The sequence below is a fragment of the Tenrec ecaudatus genome, chromosome 6 (genome assembly GCF_050624435.1).
Source record: "Tenrec ecaudatus isolate mTenEca1 chromosome 6, mTenEca1.hap1, whole genome shotgun sequence".
In the NCBI taxonomy this organism is placed as follows: Eukaryota; Metazoa; Chordata; class Mammalia; order Afrosoricida; family Tenrecidae; genus Tenrec; species Tenrec ecaudatus.
In genome coordinates, this window is record NC_134535.1 from 7,005,842 (window position 1) to 7,022,791 (window position 16,950).

The following is a 16,950-nucleotide window of genomic DNA, read 5'->3' on the forward strand; positions in this document are numbered from 1 at the left end:
CACCACCACGGGAGTTGGCAAGTTCTACAAAACAGCCCCACACCCGACCCCGAGCCTGTTGTGTTCCGCCTTTGCCGGCACGCCCCTTTTCCTCAGACCACTAGTCTCAGGCCAAGCAAACTCACTGCCATCGAGCCCGCGCTGACTCACGGCGACCCGATAGGCCAGGGAGAGCTGGCCCTGTGGGTTTCCGAGACTGCCATGCTACAAGAGTAGAAAGCCTCGTCTTTCTCCCACAGAGCGGCCGGTGGTTTCAAACTGCCGACCTTGCGGTTAGCGGCCCAGTGCGTCACCACCCCGCCTCCAGGGAGCCTCACTAAAATCTGGGTTCTCACAAAGAAAGGTGGTCCCTGGGGGGGGAACAAATTGAGTGATTTTTAAAGGTCAGAACATTAGAGGAGGCAGGTATTGGTGTTTGGGGGTGGGTGATGCCCGGCTGTGGGCGGGCAGCTCCCGGTGGGAGGCCTGTGTCCACGTGCTTTTCTCCATGGGTGGTGGCTGAGTCGAGGACACCCTAGGTCAGTCCCATCGCTGCATTTGAACAGTGAGAAAATGAGGTGACGGATTAAGTGAAAGTGATGCAGTCAGAGGGAACCTGGTTGCTTTGGTTGTTCTATTTAAACGTCAAGGTGTCCATTTTTTATCTTCACCATAGCTGCCACGGGGGGGTCGATTTGGAAATGGGCGCCCCATCTAGGTTGCCCGGGGCCATGATTGGCGTGGATTGGCCCTGCAAGATTTCTGGGCAAGAGGCCAGCATGCCCTTGAGGTATCGGTCCTGTGAGCTGTCCAGGACACCTGGGAGGTGGGAGGTAGGGCCCATTGGCAAAGGTGGCTCTGCCCTCTCCCCCGCTGTTAGCCTCGCCGTGGCCTGGTGACCTTCGTCCTCTTCCTGGACCCCTGGCCTCACCAGCTTGGGAAGCGTCTCGCAAATCGCCAGGAGGAGAGCATCCACTGGGGTCACCTGGCAGGGGTCTGAGCTTCTCCGGCCGCCAGGGAGGGGACACGCCGTCTGCTGGGGTCGGGGAGCCCTGGGTGTGAGGCTGCTGAGGAAGGTGGGCAAGCCAAAGGGCTGAGCCCAGGGTCCCTCATGCATCTGAGCAGCTCATGGGAAGACTGACTTGTCAGCTTGAAGCTGGCTGTACATGGATGGGTATCCAGGGAGAGGAGACAGGGGGTTGTCCTCAGAGGCCCTGGTTCAAGCCCTGGGCTCACCATGGGACTTCGCGCGTGACCCCCAGGCACAGGATGGCACCTGCTGCCTGGCATTTGGTGTCACGCGGAGGCCTGGGAGCCTGGAGGGTGGAGGAGGCGTGAGACTGGCTTGTGAAAGGCCTGCCTTCCTGTAGCGGCCATGCACAGGGTCTGCAGCCTCCCTCCACCTGTCAGGAGCTCGAGGAAGGGGGCGGGTGGGGGGGGCGTGGATAGACAGCTGGAAGCAGACGGGCAGGGCCAGGGCACTCAACAGGCCCCTGACCACAGCCCGAGTCCCCCAAGGGTCTCATGTAACCCACTCTGAGGAGAAGGGTCTCCCCCAGAGCTCATGAGGCTCACTTCCCCCTCTCTCAGGGGGTGGTCTCCTCAGGGACTTGGGAGGCCCTTTGAGAAGCCCAGCATATCCATCATTTCAAGGTGTGGAACCACCTCACCTGCCCCCTTGGGGCCGCTGGACTGAGCGTTGACTTGAAAGAGCCCGCAGACCAGTGTCCTCACTGTCAGAGCAGGTGACATCAGAATGGCCCCGGGTCTGCTGAGGCACAGGTGGCAGCCCTGGCGGGAGAGGTGCCCCCAGACCCTGATGCTCTTAACTCATTGCCAGCCCACCAGGAGGGGAGGGTCTCTACCTGGACGCTGGGAGAGAGGAGAGCTACGTGGAGCCTGGGGTTTGGGGGCCACCAGGAGAGTGCAGTCCCTGGCTGGCTCCATCCGCTGGGTGAGTGGCCACCTGCCCAGACTGTGCCCAAATCCACCGCAGGGCCGGGCTTTCCTCAGAGAATCCCCAGGTGTCACTTACTCAGCTCTCACTGAAGGACCCTTGCTCCCTGATCCCGTGGGCTGCCTGTCCTTGGTCTCCCACGCAGGGCCCCTCTGGAAGCGGACACGCATGTTGGGGGAGCAGCCTGAGAGGATGGCATGTGGCTGAGATCCCACCCAGCTCCCTTCTCTATCTCTCCACAGAGGGCATGAACTGCATGAACAAAGAACACGGCTGCGCCCACATCTGCCGGGAGACGCCCAAAGGGGGGGTGGCGTGCGACTGCAGGCCTGGCTTTGACCTTGCCCCAAACCAGAAAGACTGCACACGTAGGTAGATGGCGGCAAACGGCCCTTTGCCCCCGTGCGTCTCCTGCCTCTGCTCCGAGATGGCCGGTCCACTGTGGGATGCTGGCCAGGGAAGGCTCCCTGAGGCCAGGAGGGCTCAAGGGGTGGGTTCCCGAAGCCCAGGCTGGAGATCTTCCCACCCCACGAGCACAGAACCCCAGCAGCACCCACTGTGAGGCCTACGAGGACTCCAGCCGGTGCTTCCTGTACCACACTCCTGGCCTGCTGAGCCCACACTCCAATGGGCACAGGGGGATCCGCCCCTGGGCTCTCGGGCTGGCAGTGGGGGGTGTAAGGAAGGAACCTCTTGGCTCTGTGCCCACTCATTTCCGGGATTAAGAGGCACACTCACAGCCCAGCCCCCTCGGGTGGGCGGCCAGGACTGGGCTTGGCGGTACAGGGCAGGGTCCCTGGGGGCCCAGCAGGAGTGCAGCCTCTTCCCACCTCCGCTCATGGAGTCCAGCCTTTCTGTAGCCACCAGCTCTTTAGTGACCAACTGACAGTTGGGGAGGAGGGGGACGGGAGGGAGATGATGGGGAGGCAGGAAGGGGTGCCTACTCCCTGCTCAACATCAAACCATCTGGAAGACACTTCACCCCAAGCCCCTGCTCTGAGGTGGGAAGATGGACAGCACCATTCCCTCCTGGCTTAGTGTCTGCAGCGGTGCTCATGTGGCCGTTAGGCAGTGGGAGAGTGGAGGCCGGCCAGCCTAGGCCAAGTCGTGCTGGGGAGAAGGCTGGCGGCCCCTTGATTGTTAGAATCTCCTTTGAATGTCGAGCCACCTCATCCCCAACCTGCTCTCCTTTCAAAGTCCCCAAGGCCCTGGACCCAGACCCTTGAGCTCCCCCCTCTGCCCCCAAGGGCCAATGCTTCATCGCCCAGGTAACCTGAGCTTGGGACTGGCTGCTCCGTTCCTGACCCCCCGTGGGACCAAAAGACAGACCCACAAAAGTGGGGGGCCCAGTGGGGCAGCGCTGGGGCTCAGAAGGCAGGAGCCATGGGTGCTGCCTCCGAGGGCAGGGACAAAGGGGCTGCCTGGCTCCAGCCCTACACTGCCAGCCAGACCCTGCTTTCCCCAGCGCCAGGCAGGCGGGTCTCTTCACCACAGAGCAGCCTCCACCACCTGGCAACTCTAGAGACCGGATGAGAGCAACGCCCGCTCCCCAGCCTCCCGCGGTGCCTCCAGAGAGACCCGGGCACGGGTCCCTAGCAGCTTGCAGCTGGCATCGGCTGTGGCCAGGCACGGCTCTGGGGTCAGCCGCCCACGGTGCTCTTGTGGCATCAGGGGGCCATGAGCTCGGCTCTGAGCACCGTTTCCCGCTCCCTGGCTGCTCACACAGGAGCTCAGCCCCAGCCACAACGTGTGCTGGGCCCATCCATGTGTCCACGGGGCTAGAGCCTGAGCGTTGTACCCTGGACATCTTCCAGAGCCACGAAGCCAGTGACCCCTCCTGCACTGCCCAGTCCACTGGCTTGGGTTCCTTCCGTGTGGTTAGTGCCACATGGTGATGTCCCATCAGCTTGGACCTTTCCGTAGAACCTGCCTCTCTGGGCTGGCCAGACCTCAGGAGCTCTCCCCAGAGCCTGTCCTCTGTCCAGAGCCCAGGACCCACTGCAGGGTTCCTGATATGGGCTCCCATGGGTCTCTCTTGGGGCTCGGGTGACTCTGGGTAGAAGCGCAGTAAGCGCGGCCCTCAGGGTCCAGGAGAGGCCGGGCTCCTGGTGGAGACCCTGCCCTGCAGGCACAGCTCCTTGCATTGCCTTGGGCAGGCCCGCCTCTCGTCTCCTGGTCACCAAGCAGGACACAGCCTGGGGTCAGCTGTCAGGGCTCTGACGGAGGTCTCTGCTGCACCCCTCTGAAACGGGCTCACCACAGGGCCACCAAGGCAGCGGCCTGGTCTCAGGCCTCTCTCTCTCCTCCCCTGAGACCAGGCTCCCCGAGAGACAGGAACTGCTTCAGCCACAAGAGAGGATCACTGCACAGCCAGTGAGCCCACTCAGAGATGGAGCCTAGGTCTCCTGAAGCCATGCGGCCAGTCCCTGAAACACCCCCTAAATTAAGTGGGTGTCTTCTCTGGACGGAGCCCCAGGTTGCTAAGGCCGTGGGTCTGGGTCACCAGGCGTGAACCCATCCTCGTCACAGCAGCCTCACCTGCTGTGGCATTTGCATGTGATCAGACTGACCAGCCCCACCATCATTCGGGGCTGCACCCCCAGGAGCCCCGCTGCCCTTCTTGGGGGTGCAAGGAGTTGTCCCAGGGAGCCGCAGGGGCAGCGTCATCTCTGAGATGTTTGGAACCTTCCCGGGGCACGCTTGCCACACTCCGGGTCCCCCCTCTCAGCACAATGGGTTGCAGGTGCTCAACGCCTGGCCCCTCTGACCCAACTCTCACCGCCACCGAGTTGATGCCAGCCTGTGGTGGCTTGATGGGCAGGGAGGAAGTGCCCCTCTGCGTTTCTGAGACTGTACACGGTTTACAGAAGGAGAAAGCCCTGTCTTTCCCCCACGGAGCCGCTGGTGGTTTCAAACTACTGACCTTGCCCATGGCGGCCCAGTGTGTAACCAGTACAGCACCAGAGCTCCGGGGCCCCTCTGAAGTTCTGCAGAATTCTGGACAGAGGGTTACTGTTTCCAAGAGGACACCTGCCCGAGAATCTCTGGTGCCCCCCTGGGCCGCCGCTGGACAGGAGTTGCCCCTACCAGCCCCCAGAGTGTGGGAGGCAGGCCCCGAGAGACCCTCTGGAGAGGTCCAGCCGCTGAGTCTCCTTGGGCACATTTGCTCCCTAACCAGGGACCGTGGTGTCTGCTAAGCCCAGCTGAATAAACCTGAGTCTGCCACCGCTGCTTTCAGCGGGGGCTCCCTTTCTCACCGAGCTGGGTCCTGGTGATGAATTGGGGGTTGGGGCTGAAGGGTGTGTGCACGTCCTGGCGCTAGAAGATATCGGGCATGGGATCAGGCAGAGAAGGTTTGAGGGAGCCACTGGGCTGTAGACTGTGGGTGTGCCCTTCGCCGTCCTGCAGACGGCCTGAGAAGGAAACCTCACACAGAGAGGAGATGTGTCCCCAACTCAACAGCCCCCACACACTGATCTCTCTGCGCCGCACTGAGACAGGCTGTCATAAAGGGACACATACTCTGTCCAATCCACCAGAGCCCCTGGTGAGACCACGCCTATGGGCTGTGCCCACGGCCCAGCACCCCAGACGAGGAGTCCCCGGCAGACACACACGCTAATGGGTTTGTTGTTCTGTTCACACCCGGACGCCCCCCCTCGGGCCTGACTAGTGACCTGTAACTATGGAAACGGAGGCTGCCAGCACAGCTGTGAGGACACGGATACGGGCCCCACGTGTGGCTGCCACCACAAGTACGCCCTGCACACAGACGGCCGGACCTGCATCGGTGAGTCAGCCGCCCTGCCCTCCACGCGTTCCCCACGTGGCCCTTGAAGTCAGCCAATACCCTGCCACACCCCAGGCTCCAAAATACAAGAGAAGGGACTCCTCCCCAGCCACCCCCCCGTAATGTTGTGGTGGCGGGACCCCCCAGGAGAGGGGCTCTGTGGAGACCCAGGCACATAGACCAACCACAGGCCTCCACGTGGGCCAGTCCCAAGCAAGGGGGTCCCTGCGGGGCAGCTTTCTTCCTGAATGGGATGGAAAGCACCCAGCAGGCCCAGTGCCCCCAGCCAGGGGAAGGAGGTGTGGCTCCGGGGTAAGGGGGGCTTTCAAAGGCCGGCTCACGTTCTCCCCAGGGATCCCCCCGCCCCAGCCACCTCTCTGGGACCGGGACCCTCGAGTCTGGTCAGCCCCCGCCCTCCTGATCCGTACCTGCAAGGCGAAGCTTGCATGGTTGTGTGTTATCCTGCCACAATCACTACCCCACTCAACTACCAGTCATCGTGCGTTGAATGGGGGTGAAGGGAAAAAGAGGGAGGGCTTTCAAAATCAGTGCCAGGGCCAGCCCCCTTTCCCTCGCCAGTGTGTACGTGGCAGCCCAAAAGCACAGAGGACAATGCCCACGTCCCGTAGACCAGGCCCTTCTATCGTGGCAGGGAAGGGGTTGGAGGGCCGGCCGTGGTGGCCAGGCCCGTCTGCATTTCACCTGCCTCCCTGAGGGCAGCGGGCAGGAGCACAGGGGTGGGGTGGGGGTGGGGGGGCTGACCTGTCACATGGGGACACAGGGCTGCTGCTGCTGCCGCCGCCTGCCATCGCCGCCCGCCCGCCCCTGCTGGGGCCCCCCTCCTCTGTGTGGTCTCTTCTTGCAGACGACCATTTGTTTTTGGTTTCTGTTTTGTTTTTGTTTACTATGATTATTATTTCATTTTTATCCCATCCCTCCCGCTTCTCTGGTGATGGTACCTGATTGCCTGTCTTGTCTGATGCCCGACATTCGGTCATGATTTCTGGAGCCAAAAGCCAAACCGAACCGAGCAAACCACCCAACAAAATTAAAAGCAAAACCCGGTCTCAGACCAGTGTCTCTATTGCAGCCTGATCCCATCTAGAACCTCCTCCTCCTGCCTCTCTCCCTTCTCTGCTGTCCTGCCTGGAGGCCTCCCACCCCTCAACCCCTCGTCTTTGTCCCCTCCCGGTCACCCCCAGACACCTGCCAGCCCTCTGTCTAACACATCTTGTCTTCGTCCGCCCCACTCACCCCTCTGGGTCCCCGTTTTTGGATTTTTCACGTCTGCTGCATGTGACCGTCCCTGCCGGGTGGATTCTGCTTTCCAAAGCTGTGTCCTGAGCCCCAGCCGTGCCCCAGTGTCACCCCAGACCCAGAGGACAGACCCTGCATCTGGCCCTGCTCCAGGTGGAGAACAAGTGTCCCTCCGCACCTGACCAAGCAAAGGGCCCCAGGCCAACTGACCATGTGCCCTGTCCCCTGCCCCTTCATCCCTGGGATGGCTCTTGATGTGCCTTCATGCCGCAGCCCACTCCCCCCCCCCCATGACATGACTCTCCTGCCGGCCCATCACACCCTGAGCCCCCGTGCAGCCCCAGCTGAGCCTCCCATAGACAAGCAGGCAACCAGCACTGCCCACATCCCCACCCCACCTCTCTGCGTCTGCTGCCGCGGTCCCCTGACTTGTGCGTCCCCTCCGTGCGTTTTGTTCTTAATTTTGCATGAGTGTTTGACAACACCTCCTGGCAGGGCGTCTGCCGCCCAGGCGCAGCCATCACCGGACCTCGCGGCCTGCTCCTTGCCCAGCACCCGCCTCTCCAGCCTGAAGCTCGCCGCCCCCCACCACGCGTGCCCCCTCCCGCCCCGCGCACACCCTGGCCGATGTGACCTCAGCCTGCTCCTCTGTGTCCCATCTGTGTGTCCCCCTCCCCCGCCTGCCCTGAGCACCCCCCCTCAGAGTCTCCGGGAATGGGCCTCATTAACCACGGGCTCCGTGTTTGTCCCTTACTTGTGTTCTAGAACAGCATGAGGCTGCAATTGAGCGCTCTCGGTCCAATGCCACGTCACTAGCTGATGTGGACAAGCGGGGGAAGCGCCAGCTGCTCATGGGTAACTCTTCCCCCCTTCCTGTGTTGTCCTTGCACTTGCGTGTGCGCGCGTGCAGGAGGGCGTGGGGGTCGTGAGTGTGCGGGGGCGGGGGGCGAGCCCGGGGGGCGTGTGCTGCTGCTCACGCGAGTCCTTCCTGTGTGAGTGGGGGTAGCCCGCTGCAGGTGTTCCCCCGCTTTTCTTTACCCTGGGAGAGTTCTTATTCCCCCATCGAGCACATTGGGGTGTGTGTGTGTGTGTGTGTGTGTGTGTGTGTGTGTGTGTGTGTGTGTGTGTGTGTGTGTGTGTGTGTCTCAAAGACCCCAGAGCCCAGGTAAACACCCCGGCCCACACAGCTCCTGGGTTGACCCAGGCCCCACATTGGCAGTTAAATTCCCGGGATCAGACGCAAACCCAGACACTGGTGCTGAGCAGCGCCCCAGACTACACTCTGGGACGAGGACCCCATGCTAGCTGGTGGGACCGGGTAGATCCTTTAATCGCCAACAGGAGAGGGCCGGCGCCGGTCATTTAGCAAGTCCAGGTGAAGGACACAGAGAAGGACTGGGAGTCCCTTCTGACCCCACGTCCTGGCCATGATGGGCCACCGCCGGTCCGCCGCCCTCAATGTCCCTTTCACTCTAGTCGGAACCAGGCTGGTTGATGGCGTGGCGTGACCCAGCCGGTGATTGTGTCCCTGCCGGCCCTGCACCTGGGGGCCTGGGACGATGGGCCAGCTCGCAGTACCTCCTGAGCTCAGCTCCCACCCTCCAGGGCCCTCAGACCTTCCTGCAGTCACTCTGGCAGCTGCAGGGTGGGAGGGTGTGACCCTCCCCTTCAGAAGAAGACACTGAGGCAGCCTGCGGGGTGCTGGCTGCCCGAGGCCCACACAACCCTGCAGAGCCAGGTTGCAGCCAGAATCCCCTAGAGGTCAGAGCGGAGGGATCTGGGGGTCACCCGCCCCATGGGCCACGGGGGCTCCCAGGGAGGGTGCCAGCACAGTGGAGGCGCCCATCTGACGCACATCTGTGCTCACCAGGCCTGACAGCGCTACCTGCTGTCCAGGTGAGGACACAGGTCAGAGAGACACATCCCTAGCCCTCTGCTCGGGTCTGCCCTGTGGGTGCATCTGGGCGGGTCTGGGAAGGACTGGAAAGAGCAGGGGCACAGGCTTTGGGGTCTCAGCAAGCAGGTGTGCCCTCAACCCTCCAGGGAGGGAGGAGCTCAAGCTTGGGACTTCCGGAAAAGTGGCTGGAGCCTGGGCGGTAGAAGCCTTGGAGTTAGCGGTGCCCATGCCCAGCCTAGGCAGTGAGGGCTCTGGGCCTTTCAAGTACTAGCAGGCGCCCCTCCCAGGAAAATCACGGGTGGCAGGAGAGGGCATAGCTGAGGCAGAGGCAGCAGGTGGCCCAGAACCAGTGTGTGCAGGGGGTCCAGGAACTGGGACAGAGGAGGGAGCCCACCAAGCCTGGGAGATATAGGGGGACAAAGTACCCAGGATTCTCGGGGAGAGGACCCAAGCAAGGAACTCCCTGCATCCCACCTCTGGGGTCATCAAGCTCCCACCCACCTCTTAGAGCCTGCCCTGCCACAGCCAGAGACCCCTCCCTGCTCTGGGCTCCCTACACTTGCCCCAGAGACAGGGGACTCCACCAAGGCCCTTCAGGTGCCCCCTCAGGGCACAGACCCTCCTTCCCTGGGCTGGCCACCTCTAAGAACAGCAACTCATGCCGCGACTTGCGCCTGCTCCCAGGCTGTGTCCCCAGAGGGAGGGACGTGGCCCCACCCAGCCCTGTGCTGCTCAGAGCCAGCCCCCAGAGGCCAGTTCTCTCCCGAGTCAGGGGTGCCATGTCTGGGATGGGCAGGAAAGGAGCCAGTGTGGGATGAAGTGAGTCCGAGGCCTCAGGCCAGCTCACGGCACACACCCATCTCCGTCACTCTCCCGGGGGACGATGCCTGTCCAGGGTGGGGCCACCTTCCCATTCTATTCTCTCTGGGCCATGCCGCATTTTTGGCTGGGCTCAGAGAGGCAAAGCTGGGGTCCCAGCTCCTGGAATCCAGGATAGGAGCTCCACCTGGAGGTGGCCGATTGAGAGAGACAAGGTTGTTTCAGAAACAACCTGTGCCCCATAGTCAGCGGCAGCCCGGACGTCCCCGGGCATGGAGTTAAAGTGCAGAGGAGGAGGGTGGTGGCTGAGTTTTCAGAAGGTTGCCAGGCCTTTTGCCCGTGGTGCCACTGGGTGCGTCCACACCACCAGCCTTTCTGATCGTAGCCAAGCACAAACCACTGGCGCCAACCAGGGGCCTGCCCAGGTGGCAGAGGCCGCTGATCCTTGGAATCCCTTGACTCCTCACTGCCACTCCCGGCACAGTGAGGGTGGGGCTGCTAGAGAAGGGTCCCAGACAGCATCTCCCACCTCCTGCCCACTCCTTCCCCACCCCTTCTCCCGAGCCTCCTTCCTCTGGGGCTTCCCCCACACACACACACACACACAGCGCTTTCCCCACAAGTCTGTGAGGCAGCCGCCCAGCTCCCCAGCCCAGGACCCTCCAGGCCTCCGTCAGTGGTCCCAGGTGTGACCACCCCTGGCCGGAGGCTCAGGCGGAGGTCCTCAGCCCAGTCATACGGATACTCAGTGTGGTGACATGGGGGCAGCATGATACTTCCATGTCGAGAGGGCTGGTGGGTGCAGGCCCAGTGCTTGTCAGAGAAAAGAGTGGAACCCGAGGCTAGCGGGATGTGACCCACCCAGGGCCACCCTGGGAATGGGGCAGAGCTGGAGCTCCTGGTGCCCAGACCCTGGCACCACCAGGAACCCAGCCTGACAGGAGGACGTTGCCTGGCCCTGCCTGAGAAGGTTCCAGATCAGGCACCTGGGGCCCTCGTAGTTGGCTGCCTCCCTCGACACAAGTGGTGTCTGTGACCCTCTCTCATTGGGGGAGCAAGGGGGGGGGTACCTGAAAGCACAGCCGTCACAGGACAGACGGACGCCATGTGCTCATCCCAGAAATGAGGACAGGAGGGAGAGCCATGCTGGGGGCTCAGGACGGGATCCCACCCCTATTGCTGACTGCCGAGGCCCAGCTGCTGGGTGGGGGGCGTTGGTGGGGGGGAGCCTGCGTTTAGCCAGTCCCTGTGGAGGGGTGTACAAGAGGCCCGGAGGAGTTCCAGCAGGGAAAGCCTGGGAGAGCCCAGTGGGATTGTGCAGAAGGGTCCCATAGCCACAGGGGGACTGTGGGCAGTGAGTGACCACTGAGGCCCGTGGTGGTCCTTAGCACTGTGCCCATCCAAGTGGACGGGGGTGGGCTCAGCCAGAGTCTCACAGTCCCCAGAGGCAGGTGTCTGTGGGTCCCTGGAACCACTCAGCTCTGGAGCACACTTGGGTTTCTGTGGGTTATTCCCTGGCCCCCGGGATGAGCTCGGTATGTAAGCCCCTTCTCTCTGGGGGTTGTGAGGTAGACAGGCAATTCCTGGTCCCCCTGCCTTAGGGATCATGACCAGGGCCTGGGACAGTGCCCACCCACTCCCTTGCAGGGGCATCAGTCAGACAGTCCCATACATACTGCAAGGCCTGTGGCCCTAAGGCTGGTGGACACTTTGCCCTTATGCATGCAAGGACCCCGGGTGCACCAGACCCCAACTGCCCAGCCAGCCCCTGCCCTGATGAAGCAGAATATTCTTGCATGACCGCACAGGGGTACTGAGAGAGCAGGGAGCCCCACAGATGACCGCCAGCTTGCCACCCCTTCAGTCCTGTCCCCTCATGGGGGCCGGGAGACTCGGCACTGTGGTCAGTCCCAGAGCTGTCATGTCTCCTGAGCCTGAACCTCATGTGGAATCCCCTGAGACCTCGTCCTGGATGCAGTCCCAGTCCCCCATCCTCCAAGCCCCATCCTGCAGCCACGGCCACCTTTCTGGGGCAGGCACGACCCTGGGCATGTCCAGCCCTGCCTTGACTCTCTTCTCGACCCCTTGGCCCCTCAGACTTGACCTTGTGCCCTCTGCCACTCATCTTGCCCCCCTGTCTTCACATAATGCATGCTGGGAGCCCATGAGTAGTCTGGGGAGAGTGGGGGTGCTGCCATCCTTGACATTGCCCAGCTCCCCTCAGCCACGCCACAAATGTGTGCCCAGGCCTGCCAGGCACCATGTACCAGGCCAGGCTCTCCCTGGTGGCATGAGGTACTCGAGTGACCAACAGCTGCCCCTGCCTTCCCTGGGGGGTGGGGGTGGGGGTGCGGAACCAGTGTCCAGGGGGCGAGAGCCAGGCAGGGCCTGGACGACACGTCTGGTCGGGGAACTGCGTGATGCATGGGACTGGCTGTGACTTCGGTTCACTGTGTCTGAGGAGGAGCAGGCAGGCGCTGAGAGCAGCAGGGCCCCCTCGGCCTGCTCTTTGCTGGCTGTGTGCCCTGGGTGGCCCTCTTCCACTTCTGTTCCCAGTGCTCAGCTCACCCAACAGACACCTGGTGTCCACCTGGCGGCAGCCACGGGCCAGGAAATGGGCTCAGGTGAACGGATGGCTCCTCTACTGGGTGTGGCCGAGTCTGTTCCGACTACACGGCTGCCCTGGGCCACCGTCAGGGACCCTGTCGTATTTGAGCTGCAGCACCGTGGTGGAGCGAAGACCTCTGATAGGAAAGCCCCCCCTCAGAGGTTCCCAGGAAGGCTCGTGGGGGTCTGCAGGAATCCCGCTCTGGGCGGGAAGGGGCTGGTTTTGCTAGTCAGGCCCGGCCCTGCCCTGCCGGCACTAGCTGGGTATGGAGTCCTGGTACTGACTGTCCAGGTGGCCCCACGGGAGGTGTCTCCAGCCCCCAGGCCCCCGACTTCGCAGTGCAGCCCTTTGCCTGGACACAGAAAACCAAACCAGCTGGGCCCTGCGACCAGAGTGGCTCTGGCTCAATCACCCTGCCCAAGGGCCCCTCTCAGCCTGCCCACTGTGCCCTCACACTCTAGCTGGGGCTGGACACCAAGGGAGGCCCAACCCCCACTGGGGCTCTGTTGGGTGCGCCTTCCCGGTGAGACTCGGTGGCTGGTCAGCGCTCCTGCTTGGCCTTAGAGCATTGCTCCCCTGGCGAGAGATCTGGGGTGTGGGGCGGCCTCCTTAGAAGTGGCTTTCCTGAGAGTTGGCATGGCAGCTCCTGTCCTGGGTCTGGAGCCCAGAGGGACCCAGCTCTGGCTCCTTCCCTCCTTTCCCTTCCCCATTTCCATCTGGCCCTTGAAAATTCAGGCACAGAACCCTGGACCTAAGACTGCTGGGCACCGGGCTACCCGGCCTGCGTCCCGTCATGCTGATGGTCATGCCTCGGAAAGGGAGCCTCCCTCCCAGAGGCCTTCAGGGCCTACGGTCTGGGTTCCCTGGGTGCCACACCCCTTCCCTGCCTCTGTCCCCTCCCCATGTAGCCGCCCCCCCAAGAATCCCCCTGGAGGCTGCGTGTAGGGACTGGCACTGCTGCCCCGGGCCTGAGCTATCCCCCGGGCCACCTCCCCCTTGCCCCCCTACACAGGGAATCTTCCGCAGGAGAGAGCTGTCCTTGTCACAGATGAAGGAGCCCAGAGGCATGGTGGGAGTTACAGGTCGGGCCACAACGCACATGGTCTCAGGAGAAAGACTGCGCTTCCGACCACTGACCTCGGTCTGGGAAGCCCATGGGGGGCACCGTGAATCAGCACTGACCCATGGCAGCCATGAGTCACAGATGAGGGTCCACACAGGACAAGGGAAGGATGGAGGGCAGGAGGAGTGCTGAGGGCAACTCCCACTGCTCTGGACCCCAGGGCCAAGGAAGACTTGATGACCAGGGCTGGTGGTAGGTTGTGTGGCCCTGGGTGGTGGGGTGTGGTCGCAGGCTGTGCTCCACCTCATTTCTAGTGGGAACAAGTGCCCTGACCACCCGGAGCAATGATCTGGTCCAAAGGAGGGACCCTCAGCATTGCAGGGTCCTGTAGCAGAGGTGGCCTGGACCAGGAGGGACCCTCAGCAGAGCAGGGTGGAATCAGAAGGTGGACCTTGGGGGGCCAGGGCCTGGGCACTGCATGGGCAAGAGAGCGGCAGGAAGTCCTGGGACTCGACCTTAGCAGAAGGGTGCTGCTTGCAGAGATGGGGAGCACTGGGAGAGCCAGGCGAGGAGGAAGAAAGGGGAGCAGGCCCCTGGGCTCTCTGGTCAGCAGACTTCCAAAAGTGACATGGGCCAGAGCTGGGCTGGCTAGAAGCTGCCCAGTGCCCTGACCCCAAGGAGCCTAGTGGGCATGGCTCGTTCCGCTGTCCAGCTCTGTAACCTGTAGGTCAGGCTCAGACAGGCTGTCAGCGGAGGGAAGCACCAAGAGTGGGAATCCCAGGGCTGCTGACGCCTGGGGACAGTGGGGGAGGGGAGGGGAAAGTGCCAGGTGAGGTATGGGAAGGGCCTGTGGGCATCCCAGGCTCCTCCAGGAGCCCCAAGGTCCTGTTTTCAAACTGAAGCTCAGGTTCCTTACACTGGGGCACATGTGCAGAGGGCCATTTAGACACCCCCCCCTTTTCAACTTCAGTCTGACCTGGGGATAGGTGGGGCTGAGGGCCCCCAAGGCCCCCTCCACTCTGACAAATGAGTTCCAAGAACTATCCAGTCTCTCCAGAAGTGGGGGGCTCCTGAGATCCATTTCTCAGGGACCCAGCCCTCAATTCCTCCCCACGGAGATACCTCAGGTCAGCCTGCCCCCACTATTGAGGGGCAAGCCTTAACACCCCGTTCCTGGAAAACCAGCCCATTCTCTGCCGACTTCCAGGGAGGGCACCCCATTGGACACCACTCCAGGGCGTGCCGGGATGGATCCGACAGTGCCTGGGACATGCGGGTAGAGGGCCCAGCAGCAGCGTTTACTGAGCAGCTGCTGCTTGGGGACAAGGGAGGAGGGCCTGGGCCTCGGTGCATAGGCCACAAGCAGGATCAGCAAGGAGGGTGGCCCGCCCCAGGAGGACCCTCCCCAGACCCGCCCCTGCCCAGCAGGGCTGCCCTGAGCACTGCCTGTGCTGACACAGGGCCCTCTGGGTTCCGGAGGGGGGTGGCTCTGAGGGACGCGCATTTGGGGAGCAGGGAGCTGTGGGACTGGGAGTCTGTGACATGCGGAGATGCTGAGAGACAAGGCAGGGGGTGCCTACGGGAAATAGGAAATATCTATGCCTGTGGGTCTGAACCCACGGACGGCCCCGCTGCCCGCACAAACGGCCATGATGAAGAGTGACTACTCAGGCCCTGCCCCACTCCCTAGCCCAGGTGCCCCCACCCCTGTCCCCACCCAGGTACAACATGGGAGCACCCTTGAGCAGGGGCAGCGGGCCTGAAGCAGGCCTCAGTCTAGAGACAGGGCCTGGGGACCAGGCACCCCATGAAGCAGACTCTTGAATGTGGGGGAGACAGTGAAGAAGCACAGTTCCACCCGTGCTTGCCTGGCTCACTAGGTCCTCTGTCCCTGCCTGGATGGACCTCTGAGCCAGGCCAAGGGGATCGAGGTGGCAGCAGCAGTTAATCCCTGAACCACTCACTAAAAGGCTGGTTCTCTGAACCCCCTGCCCCACCCACACCCCCAGTGCACCTCGGAAGACGGGCCTGTCTGCCTGCTTCCACAGAGGCCACAGCCTGAAGCACAACGGCGGGGTGGCGGGGAGGGCAGCACCCAAGGTCACACAGCAATGGTGCTGGCTCTTGACTGTGAGGGGGCAGACGGGCTCTGCAGCAGGTAGCCCCACTTCCACCCCCTCAGGAGCACCCAATGTTGGGCTCCCTTCCCCTCCGACACCCACCCCTTCCAAGTTGAAGTTCAAGGGAACAGGGTTTGATATAGTGGAAAAGAGGGGTGACTGGCAGTGGGGTAGATGCTCATGTCACCCCCTCTAGTCCATCTCCACATGTCTCCCCCAAGAGACCCAGCAGCAGAAAGGCCGGCCCCCCAAAAACACAGGCACTGGCAGACACCTAGGGGGGCCGTGGAGAAAGGCCCCAGGGCAGGCGCCACTGCAGCTGGTTGTAGGGGGGAGACACAATCTGCACCAGGAGCCACAGGTGATGGATCCCTTGACACCCGCCGCCCCCCTCCCCGTCAGTCTCCTCCAGATCAAAGTCTGCCAGATGTGCATGAAGAGCCCCACCCCAGGGGCTGCCGCCCCCCGCCCCCTGCCCCAGGGGCTGCCTCCCCCACCCAAGTGCACTAGGTTGCAGGACTCAGGCTAGGTCCCAACCCCTCCCAGCCCCTTTCAATTTATGAAGGTGGGGGGGGGGGGACTAGACAGGATTCAAATGGACGCAAACCAGATGCTGTGGCTTACCGCTCAGTGGGAACAGATGTTGGCTGAGCGCCCGTCGAGGTGATGGATGGTCTCGGGCAGCCAGGGCCCCCCCATCCTCCCCAGCTCGGGCAGCCGGGGCCCCGCCCGTCCCAAGCCGAGAGCAGATGGTGGCAGCCCACGCTCCACCCGGCCAGGCCTGGAGTCTCTGTCGGGCAGGGCAGGAGTGTGAGGAGCTGGCCCTGAGCCTGGCTGCAGTGACCCGTCCATCTGCATTTTTCCTATCCATCATCCATTTCTACCCCACCCCCAGCAGCCCCATTTTACAGATGGGGGGGCCCTTGGGTGGCAAGTGTGAGAGGCGGGGCTGGGCCCAGGCCTCCTGGCCCAGGGGACGGGCAGTGCTCAGTGCCTGTCTTCCCTTCCCAGAGACCTGCGCGGTCAACAACGGAGGCTGCGACCGGACGTGCAAGGACACAGCCACCGGTGTGCGCTGCAGCTGCCCCGTGGGATTCACACTGCAGCCAGATGGGAAGACATGCAAAGGTCAGCGGCCCGGGCATCTCAGCTGCAGGAGCCTCTGTGGTAGAGGTCGGTGGGAGGAGGGTCACGGGGCCACTTGGGTGCAGTGGGTGAGGCGTCGGGCCCCTGGGTGCAGTGCAAACCCACACGCCGCTCCACAGGAGGGAGGCAGGCTGGCTGCTGCCGGGAAGATCGGCAGCCCCAGAACCCCCACATATGGCAGCAGCCAGAACCAGCCCCGTGGCTATGGCACTGGGGGCGCAGCCCCTCTGCACTGGGCTACTGACGCTAAGATTAGCGGCGGTTCCATCCAACTAGCCACTCCACAGGTGGATAGCCTAACGCAACTTGCTTCT

At 62.8% G+C, this 16,950-nt stretch overlaps 1 protein-coding gene across 2 annotated transcripts in view; it reads left to right on the plus strand.

Moving 5' to 3' along the window:
- SCUBE1 (signal peptide, CUB domain and EGF like domain containing 1) overlaps positions 1 to 16,950 on the plus strand; it is a 114,652-nt gene that overhangs the window by 73,154 nt on the left and 24,548 nt on the right. Inside the window, exons 5-8 of one of the 2 annotated variants that reach the window (XM_075553516.1) lie at positions 2,179 to 2,304; positions 5,610 to 5,726; positions 7,749 to 7,838; positions 16,502 to 16,618. In XM_075553516.1, coding sequence (XP_075409631.1) covers positions 2,179 to 2,304; positions 5,610 to 5,726; positions 7,749 to 7,838; positions 16,502 to 16,618 — 450 coding nt within the window. The remainder of the gene's footprint in view (positions 1 to 2,178; positions 2,305 to 5,609; positions 5,727 to 7,748; positions 7,839 to 16,501; positions 16,619 to 16,950) is intronic. The other variant, XM_075553517.1, reaches the window with a different exon arrangement.